Source organism: Ranitomeya variabilis, chromosome 6 (assembly GCF_051348905.1).
Source record: "Ranitomeya variabilis isolate aRanVar5 chromosome 6, aRanVar5.hap1, whole genome shotgun sequence".
NCBI classification, from domain to species: Eukaryota; Metazoa; Chordata; class Amphibia; order Anura; family Dendrobatidae; genus Ranitomeya; species Ranitomeya variabilis.
In genome coordinates, this window is record NC_135237.1 from 409,520,195 (window position 1) to 409,532,901 (window position 12,707).

Sequence of the window (12,707 nt, forward strand, 5' to 3'; positions counted from 1 at the left end):
CAGCCTAAAGATATTATTTTGTGATTTTTGGAAAAGTAGAAACAGTTTTCAGAGTGTCAGGAATGCACATTACAGTATCCCGGATAAGCCCAATTCCTGATCTGTAAGGACATGGGTCCGTGCCCGCCTCGTCCATTACACTTCTCACTACTCTTCAAGCTACATGACCATGAAAATCAGCAGCAAAGCTGAATGTGAAATAAGCTTTATATTTAGCTTTTTCCTCAGGAAATGAAGCACAATGAGCAGCTAGTGTGGTTCCCTGAGCATGAAAGTAAAGTAATGACTCGTTCCACAACGCCGCTGTCTGACATACAAATCTTATCAAACTCCACTGCCATAAGGAAAAACGTCTCTGCGGAAAGTCTCCGTCTAGCCTTGGGGTTGCACACCACTTTATTCCGGCTCTGTATCACCTCTGATTTGCACAGAGCAGTATTACACCATGCAGAAACCTCTATAGGAACATACTGTACTGCCATACACAGCTCTGGCAAAAATTCAGAGACCACCACATCAAAACCCTGTCATGGGCAGCCCAATCTCCAGACCTGAACCCCACTGAAAACCTCTGGAATTTAATGAAGAGGATGATGGATAGTCACAAGCCATCAAACAAAGAAGAACTGCTTACATTTTTGTGCCAGAAGCAGTGTGAAAGACTGGTGGAAAGCATGCCAAGACGCATGAAAGCTGTGATTAAAAATCATGGTTATTCCACAAAATATTGATTTCTGAACTCTTCCTGAGGTAAAACATTAGTATTGTTGTTTCTAAATGAGTATGAACTTGTTTTCTTTACATTATTTGAGGTCTGAAAGCACTGTTGTTTTTTTAATTTTGACCATTTGTCCTATTCAGAATAAAAGTACAGAATTGGTTGGAACTTCGGAGACATGTTCTCAGTTGTTTATAGAATAAAAGAACAATTTACATTTTACTCAAAAATATACCTATAAAGAGAACAATCAGGCAAACTGAACATTTTTGCAGTGGTCTCTTAATTTTTGCCAGAGCTGTGTGTCCCTAATACATGGAGGCATACAACGTCCCAGAAGTTTATTTCATGGCTGAATCCAGGAACTAAACTCAATGCTTATTTACAGCAACTATCAAGTCAATATTGAACATCTGTTTACATGTGGCAAATGTACAGTCACCATATTAGTGTATTCCTCATGAACAATGCTGCCGCCATTTGTGCGATCTGGATCTCCGTTTCTATCTTTAAATAGTTCCCTCCACAGTGTCAGACTTCCCAAGGGTGGTCTCAGACCGTCCTACTGTGGGACAGGGAAGGCACAACAGCATGGAGCATGTCTCATACTCTTGAGACCAACATGTAAAGGGATGTCGCACTTTTTGGGTGCCTGCAGACGAACAAAAGAAAATAGTCCAAGCTTCATCCAAAATCTCGGATGATTTTTTTCTCATTTTTATCAGATTTTCATTTGTGTGCCATCTGTGTTCCTGTTTTTTTACATCCGTGCGTGATCAATTTTCATACAAGCACAGCAAAACATGCACATGATCACATATAGTTTCCTAGTAGTACGATCCGATTTTTTTTCTCGCACCCATAGACTTAAATGAGTGAGTCTTATCCAAGAGTCGGATGAAAGTAGAGCATACTGCGACTCTTTTTCACGGACCGAGAAAAATATTATTCATCTGAACAGCCCTGCTGAATAACCTGGGTCAGTATACTATCCGATTAAAAATAAAAATTGTATAGCAGACGTCCGATTCATACGCTCGACTCCATACAGTAAGCCCTTAGGCTACGTTCCTACAGTGAGTATTTGGTAAGTATTGGATGTTGCACATTTTCTGCAGCATTTCAGCACCATTTCTTTTACGTCCAATTTTATCACTTTTTTTTTTTGCTGGGGATGATGTCTCCTTTTAGTATGTCATGGTTTCAATAAAACCACTGTGTTTTGGATATTTCCTGTAACTTAGCTTTGATACAACTTTATTGCTGAAGTAATGTGTGAATTGCATGTGTTTTCAGTGCATTTCTGCTGCAGAAAATCACTAAAAACGCATTTGTGCTTTTTACCTGCGGTCTTTACCCATCTAATTCAAGTCTATACGCATATAGATGCATTGCCTCAATGGATATGTTGCATATAAATGAGTAAAATAAATACTGTCAAATATTAAGTATTCTTTAGGGCTCCTTTTCACTTGCGAGAAATACGGCCATGTCTCGCAGGTTAAAACCCTCCTCTGGCGCCGTCACATGGGAGCGGAGTGTGCAGCTCCATGTGTTGCTATGCGGCCGCACGCTCCGCTCCAGAGTGTTGGCGCCAGAGGAGGGCTTTAACCTGCGAGACACGGCCGTATGTCTCGCAAGTGAAAAGGAGCCCTTAGAGTTTATCTCTTCAGCTAAGTGATAGTTTTTTTCACTCTTTAATCAGTGGCATAGATTAGATTTAGTGATGAGTGAAGGTGCTTGGATAACGTCTTATCTGAGCATCCGGGCGCACCGCAGTTCAGTTTATGCCAGATACTCATAGTGTGAACTCAACATTCTGGTTTAATTACAGTATCTAGATCTACTAGTAAGCAGGACTGAGAGCGCTTCACTATATATTGCCCACTACTCCTTTAATAATGCAATATGTCATGTCTGTCTCCACTTGGATCACTGTAGAAGTGACTCTTACATTTTGGAAACTTGGCTCACACTAGTTCTTCCGCCAGGACTTTAATTTATGTTATTTTTTACCTTTTGATAGCTAAAACACACAAATGTAAAGTTTCTACATGTAATCCCTACATCATAAACTGTGGTTTACACAGAATAGTGTTCTGGCGCAAGGTTGAGAGCTGCTAAAAAGCAGACACTAGTGAGAGTGTTTCTTCTGCCGGGTGAGAAGGCATTAAAAGAAATGAACTGATGGCACACTGCGTAAGGCTATGTTCACAAGTTTTGCTGCGTTTTTTTTACTGTGTTCTTGTCATGGTACATTTGTCTCTTGTGCATGCTGATAAAGGTTAGTGCATTACAAAAATTCTGATTCTACTTCATCAGGTTTTGGCACACTTTGGCATTTTTTGGAAAAATGCTGAAAGAAGTGACATGCTGCACTTTGCAGTCAGTAAAAAAACCAAGGTGTGAGATTTCTGAAATCTCATAGACTTTGCTGGTACTGTAAAAACGCACCTGAAAATTTGCATAAAAACATACAAAAATACTGCAAAAACACAACGTGTGAACATAGCCTTACAATGACACTATAAAAATGGTAAATTGTTGGCTATCACTATTTTCTTACAGCACTGGGTTTCTGTGTAGTATTTCATGGATTCTTCACTATATATTGTAGAATAATATTTAACTTACGGTTAAAGTTTTATTCCCATCTTTAGAAATTATTACCTGTCCATAAATTAGGTGATAGCTGATTGGTGGAGGTCTGCAGAGCCGTCTGAATGGAGTTGCGGACAGGCATGTGCTCCATTTACGCTCTACAAGACTGTTGGAAAAAGACAAGCCCTGTACTCGGCTATCTTTGCCAGCCCCATAAAAAATGGAACAAGCCAGTAGTTGGACCCGACTGATCAGCAAGTTATCACCTGTCCAATGGATAAGCCCAAACCTCTAAAGATGGGTTCCCAATGGGGACAGTGAGTGATGACAATATATGCCAGACAGCCATAAAGGTTGTAGTTTCACAACAGCTGAAGAGCCTCATGTTGCTGATCCGACACCCATGCACAGATCAGCAGGCTAAGCTATAGACTATGAGAGCCGTAATTAATAAAATGACAAAATAATAATGCTCGGTGCTCTTAGCAGGGCTGATTTGGGATATTTCACAAGTTTTCTTTTCTTTTGAAATGTTACAATCTGGCTAACTTCAGCTTGTAAGGAATGTGAGATGGAGCCTTCCCTCTCAATGCAGTGGAAAATTGGACGGCTGCACACGGTATCTCTGCCATGTATTCACAGACAGACTGTTATGAAAGAGGGAAACTTTGGAGTTTCACAAAATGTAGTTCAGGGGCTCGCAGACTATTATAAAGCACAGCAATCCACTGCAGGCAAGAGAGACGTGGATAAAAGGAAGGGAATACAGACGTGGGGCTGCTGCCAGTCTCATTTTACCGCACAATGAGAAGTAACGCTTTGCTCAGAACTAGGGAACTGAGAGAAGAAGCGGCTCCACTGCTAGGTATACTGTCATCATGTACTGGTCTATAGGAGATCTAGTCTGTATAATAATCATCCTTATTTATACAGCGCCAACATATTCCGCTGCGCTTCACAACCATCATCAATACCAAGACGTACAGCGGAAACCAACTTTATACATGTTTCATACGAACATCAAGAAGTGTTAACAAAAGCATGGCTCATTCTATGGCACTTTAGCATTTACGTCACGGATGCTACAACGTCTTCATCCTGTTGCATCTTGGAGACTGTAATTATGCCTTGCAATACACACCATTTATTAATATTATTATTATGCATTTTTATGGCACCATTTATTCCATGGAGCTTTACATGTGAAAGGGGCAGATATAGACAAGCACAATAAGCATGAGCAAAACAAGGCACACACAAGTACAGGAGAGAGGACCATCAGCCCTGTCAGTTCATAACACAAAGAATCTAATAGTCACTTCCACTGATAACTGGGAAAATGCTCCTTAAAGTAAACTTACACATTTTAAACTGGTAAATAGCAATTCCCTAAGATTTACAAATGATTCAAAGCATGTAATCGGAAAAAAATGGAATCCCCAAATATAAAGTTATTATTGAAAATAACATATAAGGATGGACCATTTCCCCCTCTTACTTCCATAGAAATGTCATTGTCGATGCGCTTTTTACTCTTAAATTGACTAAATCATTATCTGAGGGAATTGCTATTTAGGCAACCATTTTGAAATCAGCTTCTTATTATAATGAATGCATTTATTTTTATTCAAATTGTTATTTTAACCAGACTAAACATGTGTCAGCTACATAAAAAGCTGATGAGAAAGCTGACCTGATGCCTATACACGGACTGGCATAGCTGCAAATATCGGGCTGTATAACTAAACACATCAATGGATCCGGCTGTAGAATATCAGGATACGACTCAAACACAGGAAATTACTGTTTTTTTTGTTACTGCTGAGGGAAAAGTCGACATCATAGGTAAACAATAGGGATAACAATAGCAACGGTTTCCTCCTTCCCTTGTGAACAAAACAGCAGTTTATTGAAAAGTACAACTGTGAGGCGACTTAGTGAAGTTGGCACATTTCACCAACTTGACGTGACCGCTATTGGCATAAGATTTCTTTAATCAGCAGCGATCATCACCCCCTGTCCCACAACAGCTAGCACAACAAAACATACTTCACAAAGTGCGGCAAAGTGGAGTCAGTCACTTGTTTCCAAAGCAGTAACTTATAAACAGCGATGATAAAACTTTATCATTATAGGGATGCAACACATGCCCTAAGTCTGCAATATCCATCACACTTTCTTCATTAATATTTAGTCTTATTATTATTTTTAGTAATTATTTATTATTATTTTATCATTTTTTATGATTACCTTTTATTATTTCTCATTATTATAACATATTGTAAGCTGTAATGCACCAGCACATACAGTTATCACTTGTAAATTGGTCATATATATATATCTATAAGCACAGAGGGCAGCGTCTTACGCTCTTGAACATCACTAAACGTTTTTGTAACTTGAAGAACACTTTTTTTTTAGCAATCTTTCCCCATCCTCGGGACAACATAGTGCTAGTTATCTGATACCATAGCACCATGATGTTTCAATGACGACGTTAACTAACATATAATCTTGGGTCCAAAATTGCAATGTCGCAATGTCATGTAATTACTCCTGTTGATGGATCCAAATGATTGGTTTCCAAATGAAAAATGACCTTAAAGTGATGTAAAGGTGAATCAGAGCTGAAAAAGAGGACATATCAGTACCAGAAATAGGTATCAGTATAACAAACGGCATTTCCAATGAGCTGCTACACGAATATTATCCTTAATATTTCAAGTAAAGTGTTACGTGCAGGAAAGGCTTTCTACATCAGACTCGGACGCATCGCCCAATAGGTTAATAACAAGTCAGCGCAATTACAATGTGATTGATTAAAAGGACACGGTGTCTCCCCAGCTACATCCTATGGATTATTAAGCCTTCCATAAAGCTGCACTAGGAATTGCTTAGAGTGACAGGCACCCAAGCAGCCCGGCCATTCAGCAGCACAAGGCGGCTCAGAAAACTTTGCAGAGGTTGTTATTATGTGACACTGGCGGTATTCATGCTGGTGGCTCTGCTGACAGCGTCCTCACGTCTCCCAGGCAATGCACCTGGCTCTTCCCGCTCCCTGCAAAGCCCATACGGCATTGTTCTCTGGGACTCTGGTGCCTGAGCAGGACATGACAAGTCCAAGAGGAAATTACCCTGTTTACTTTAATAGAGGGGGAGCAGGAAAGCAGCTGGGAAGATAAGAGAACAGAGGAAATAGGGTGGAGAATAAGGAGGCTGAAAAGTGGATGAAATGAAAAAGGGAAATTCTGAGAGCAAGCTGCAGGATCAGATAATGATCCAGAGAGTAGATCACTTCACTGGAGAAATCACTGCCGGACTAAGCCTGGGAACGCAGGGAGCACTTTCCAAAGCAGTGTATTTACAGATAGATAGATAGATAGATAGATAGATAGATAGATAGATAGATAGATAGATAGATAGATAGATAGATAGATAGATAGATAGATAGATAGATAGATATGGGATGGATAGATATGGGATAGATAGATAGATAGATAGATAGATAGATAGATAGATAGATAGATAGATAGATAGATAGATATGGGATGGATAGATAGATGGATAGATAGATAGATAGATAGATAGATAGATAGATAGATAGATAGATAGATATGGGATAGATAGATAGATAGATAGATAGATAGATAGATAGATAGATAGATATGGGATGGATAGATAGATATGGGATGGATAGATAGATATGGGATGGATAGATAGATAGATAGATAGATAGATAGATAGATAGATAGATAGATAGATAGATAGATAGATAGATATGGGATAGATAGATATGGGATGGATAGATATGGGATAGATATGGGATAGATAGATAGATAGATCGATAGATAGATAGATAGATAGATAGATAGATAGATAGATAGATAGATAGATAGATATGGGATAGAGAGATAGATAGATAGATAGATAGATAGATAGATAGATAGATAGATAGATAGATAGATAGATATGAGATAGATAGATAGATAGATAGATAGATAGATAGATAGATAGATAGATAGATAGATAGATATGGGATAGAGAGATATGAGATAGATAGATAGATAGATAGATAGATAGATAGATAGATAGATAGATCGATAGATAGATAGAAAGATAGATAGATAGATAGATATGGGATAGAGAGATATGAGATAGATAGATAGATAGATAGATAGATAGATAGATAGATAAAAAATAGCAAGCTTGAGAAAGGCAGAGAAATCTGCTGAAACTTGCTGTTAATGGATCAGTAAAGCCACTTTTTTACTTTTATTTTTTGGAGTGCTGCCTGTTTTTTTCTAACTTTGCTATTTTGGAGGTGTGCACATCAAACAGGTCTTACTGCACACGGTTTCTTTTGGTAGTGCTGTCAAATTTTCTTTAATTATTTTAGATAGATAGATAGATAGATAGATAGATAGATAGATAGATAGATAGATAGATAGATAGATATAGATAAAAAAGTAGAAAAAATAGAAACACCACCAGACCAAATACCTTACTGTGTGAACTCTTCCCTGCCCAGCAGTCAAAGGGCCTCACAGACAGTAAACAAAAAAAAGGGAAACAGCACAAAAAGATATAAAAAGTGGACTTTTAAAGGATCTTAAAAAAAGGATTTGTTTTATCCAAAACGTTGCCACGCCACTGGGCATTAAAGTCCACTTTTTATATCTTTTTGTGTTGTTTCCCTTTTTTTTTTGTTTACTAGATAGTTAGATACTGCTATGGGAAGTGCTCCCCGGATTAGTGCAGCAGCGTTTCTCTAGTAAAGTGAGCTGCACTATACAGTATACCGTACATTTATTCTATGTGTCATAATTCTGCACAGTAGAAATTAACAGTATACATCATGTTCTAATGCCCACAACTGGCCACCTAAGTAGCATGCAGAGTTATGATGGGCATTGCAGTTCTAGTTGAAGAGTTACTGTATGTTATTGTAGTAAAAGGTGCCATTAGAAGATAATCTGCTGGATGAGACCCTGCTGCTGTGAAACAGATGACTGCAAAGAAATATCTAGGATTTGGGGGGCATTTCTAACCCCCTGGGTATGGGATTGTTGCCTACTACAAACATAGATATAAACATCCTGGAGAATCCTCTCTATCACCTGATTTAATGTGGGCACACTAGTGTCTGTGGCACCGTTGCCATCTACAAGAGGTTAATGGGGGGGTGACAGGTGCCCAATGACGGGTCATCTGGTAGTCTCTATATCTCCATGGCTAGTCATCTCGGACTTAGAGAAGTCAAGGTAAATTGGAGACCGGAAAGTTACAGGTATACTGGATGTAAAGAGTCCGGAGACTGCCCCACATCTCCCTCCTTAGGCTCCTATGCATGACAGAAGTACAGAAGGTAACAGGAGTACAGGTAATGAAAGGAGTATAGTGGATGATAAGAGTACAGGTAATGGCAGGATTACAGTAGGTGACAGTACAGGTAATGACAGAACTGCAGCAGATGACAGGAGTACAGCAGATGATAGTACAGTTAATGACAGGAGTACAGGTGATGACAGGAGTACAGTAGATGACAGGAGTACAGTAGATGACAGGAGTACAAGAGATGACAGAAGTAAAGCAGATGACAGGAGTACAGGTGATGACAGGAGTACAGCAGATGACAGGAGTACAGCAGATGACAGGAGTACAGGTGATGACAGGAGCACAGGTGATGACAGGAGTACTGCAGATGACAGGAGTACAGTAGATGACAGGAGTACAGTAGGTGACAGGAGCACAGGTGATGACAGGAGCAAAGGTGATGACAGGAGTACAGCAGATGACAGGAGCACAGGTGATGACAGGAGCACAGTAGATGACAGGAGCACAGTAAGTGACAGGAGCATAGGTGATGACAGGAGGACAGTAGATGACAAGAGTACAGTAGATGACAGGAGTACGGTAGATGACAGGAGTACAGGTGATAACAGGAGCACAGGTGATGACAGGAGTACAGTAGATGACAGGAGTACGGTAGATGACAGGAGTACAGGTGATGACAGGAGCACAGCAGATGACAGGAGCACAGTAGATGACAGGAGTACAGGTGATGGCAGGAGTACAGTAGATGACAGGAGTACAGTAGGTGACAGGAGTACAGGTGATGACAGGAGCACAGGTGATGACAGGAGCACAGGAGATGACAGGAGCACAGGTGATGACAGGAGTACAGTAGATGACAGGAGTACAGTAGGTGACAGGAGTACAGGTGATGACAGGAGCACAGGTGATGACAGGAGCACAGGAGATGACAGGAGCACAGGTGATGACAGGAGTACAGGAGATGACAGGAGCACAGGTGATGACAGGAGTACAGGTGATGACAGGAGTACAGGTGATGACAGGAGCACAGGTGATGACAGGAGCACAGGTGATGACAGGAGCACAGCAGATGACAGGAGCACAGAAGATGACAGGAGCACAGGTGATGACAGGAGCACAGGTGATGACAGGAGTACAGGTGATGACAGGAGCACAGGTGATGACAGGAGCACAGGTGATGACAGGAGCACAGCAGATGACAGGAGCACAGAAGATGACAGGAGCACAGGTGATGACAGGAGCACAGGTGATGACAGGAGTACAGGTGATGACAGGAGCACAGGTGATGACAGGAGCACAGGTGATGACAGGAGTACAGGTGATGACAGGAGTACAGCAGATGACAGGAGCACAGCAGATGACAGGAGTACAGGTGATGACAGGAGTACAGGTGATGACAGGAGTACAGGTGATGACAGGAGTACAGGTGATGACAGGAGCACAGGTGATGACAGGAGCACAGGTGATGACAGGAGCACAGCAGATGACAGGAGTACAGGTGATGACAGGAGCACAGGTGATGACAGGAGCACAGGTGATGACAGGAGTACAGGTGATGACAGGAGCACAGGTGATGACAGGAGCACAGGTGATGACAGGAGCACAGCAGATGACAGGAGCACAGAAGATGACAGGAGCACAGGTGATGACAGGAGCACAGGTGATGACAGGAGTACAGGTGATGACAGGAGCACAGGTGATGACAGGAGCACAGGTGATGACAGGAGTACAGGTGATGACAGGAGTACAGCAGATGACAGGAGCACAGCAGATGACAGGAGTACAGGTGATGACAGGAGTACAGGTGATGACAGGAGTACAGGTGATGACAGGAGTACATAAAATTACAGGAGTACGATGATGTCTTCTTCCTTGTCCTCCACTCGAACCTCTCAATCTGTATGTGTACAGTAGATGCTGCAGATGGAGCTCCTACACCTGATGGATCCGTATACAGGGACCACACACGTGTCAGATCCACAGTGACCTGCCAGGGAATGTGATCAGCCCCGGGTGTCACCTGTCACAGTCCTCGCCAGGGATGAATGACAGCCCGCAGCCCCGGTGCCCGCGCCGTGCCATGTGTGCCTGTTTACTACTCTCTGCACTGATACCGGCACTGGGCAGGACTGGCACCGGCTGTGCTGACCCGATCTATGGGGCCAGATGTGCACGCAGATGACAAGAAGAGGCATACAAATAGTTAAATATGCATTTCATGGAAAGAAGCAGGAAACTGAGCCCAGCCATGACACTACATAGAAACTTGGTAACTCCGCGCCTGGCAGGGTGCCCGGCTGTGCCCCTGCCTGAGCCGCCCGAGGTCTGCACTCACCGGAGTACGGTCCGAACGCCACAGCGGGCAGAAGTCCAGCCAAAGTCAGCAGGCAACTTGTAAACACTTTCCCCATGGCGGCTCCAGGACTCCGCGCCGCCGCCGCCGCTGACAGTCTCCTCAGCCGCCACACAAGTCCCGACACTCCCGGCCGCAGAGAAGTTTGGATGCTCCAGTAGTCCTGTGGGTGGAGGGCACCGTGGGCACACGAGTGTGAGTGGCGCCGTGCCCGCTCCGTGTGGCCAAGTACCGTGCGTCCTGCCGCAGCTTGTCTCTGGCACTGCCAGCGCCGCCCCTCACTCTACGGTCTGGATTTGGAACTCTGGCGGCGGCGGCGGCGGCTGCACAGGGCGGTGACGTCACGGCTCTCTCCCAGCGCTGGATGGAGCGGATGAAGTCCCGGGCGGTGACGTCACGGCTCTCGGGATACAGTGCGCTGAGCGCTGACGGTCTTCTGTCCTTCCACTGTCTCCGAGATACTTGGTCAGAAAACTAGGAAACCACTTCAGAATGTCTCCCACTAATGTCTCCCACTAATGTCTCCCAGTAGCAGCGCGCACTGCGCAGGACTCTGCCTCCCTGTATGGCGCCTCCTCTGGAGTGCCCCCCACTGTAATTATAGGGGGACATTGCTGTGCTGCGTCCCCCCTATAGTCCATGTTGGGATCTATGGCCATAGGACAATTCCCAGTGCGCAGACTGTACGGGGCTGACGTTGGTTTCTTATTCGTCAGTTTCTTATTTGTCAATTTTCTCTTTTCTGTTTTTTTATAGGTTTACCAACAAAGAATAATCATCACAATAATAACATACACTGCAGTGAGGAGCCTTGATGTGACTACACTCAAAAACAGCTACAAAAATTATAAAACTGGCACAAAAATGGGCATCAAAGTGGGCACTTAAGGGCGTTAATGAAAGGGTTAAATGACTTGGGGCCACTGATAGCACAGTGCAGAAATATAGAACAGGGAGCCCCACATCAAAGCCAGGTCTCTCCAGCCTGGCCCAAATGCGGTCTGGGCATCGGAACTGGCATCAAAGTGGGCACACAGCTGATTTTCACAGATTTAAACTGAACAGAAGAAACTGAACAAATAAGAAACCAACTTCAGTCTCGTGCAGACTGCACTCTTTCCATACTGGAGGCTTTGTTTTCTGTAGCCCACCCTTTTTCCATGCCGCTGACATTATGGGCTGTGATGGGGCACAAGTCCCAGCTATACATCACCGCAAATGGCTGATGGAAATAGAGACGTTCTCACATATAAAGCCCCCAGTCGCTGGGGTGAAAGGACGAGACTTATTGATGATTGTGGCCGTGGGGAGCTCTGCTTCATGCCTCTCTACGCCACATCCCATAATTAATCCACAAACCTCAGTGAGGGTCCGCACATTATCGCCTATGTGGGTGAGCCCCACACCGATCCCCCAGCTTAGGCCGGACCCCCGCTGACCCAGTAGTTATCACGTAGCTTTTTAATATGTGATAACTTTTCATGATGGGAATTCCTCTTTAAAGTAAGGTCTAACTTTGGAACAAAAGAAAAACAAAACCTGGTCCAGACTCAGTGGAGCAATTAAAGGAGAAACTTAGTTTAAGTAACCCAAAAAAAAAAAACCTTTCCCGGCGCCTGCGCACTGCAGTACTCTGCTCTACCCTCAGCAGGACAGACAAAGTACTCCGGAGCCGCAGCGTGAATACAAGAAGAGGACGTC

The 12,707-nt window shown here is 43.0% G+C and overlaps 1 protein-coding gene across 4 annotated transcripts in view; it reads right to left on the reverse strand.

Annotated features, from left to right (window-relative positions):
• The window catches only part of PTPRM (protein tyrosine phosphatase receptor type M), a 995,903-nt gene extending 984,265 nt beyond the window's left edge, over positions 1 to 11,638 (reverse strand). For 2 of the 4 annotated variants that reach the window (XM_077270225.1, XM_077270224.1), the window contains exon 1: positions 10,989 to 11,637. In XM_077270225.1, the coding sequence (XP_077126340.1) occupies positions 10,989 to 11,064 (76 nt within the window). In that variant the 5' untranslated portion in view covers positions 11,065 to 11,637. Of the gene's footprint in view, positions 1 to 10,988 lie in introns of all 4 variants that reach the window. The other 2 variants (XM_077270222.1, XM_077270226.1) reach the window with 2 other exon arrangements.
• Positions 11,639 to 12,707: the final 1,069 nt, after the last annotated feature.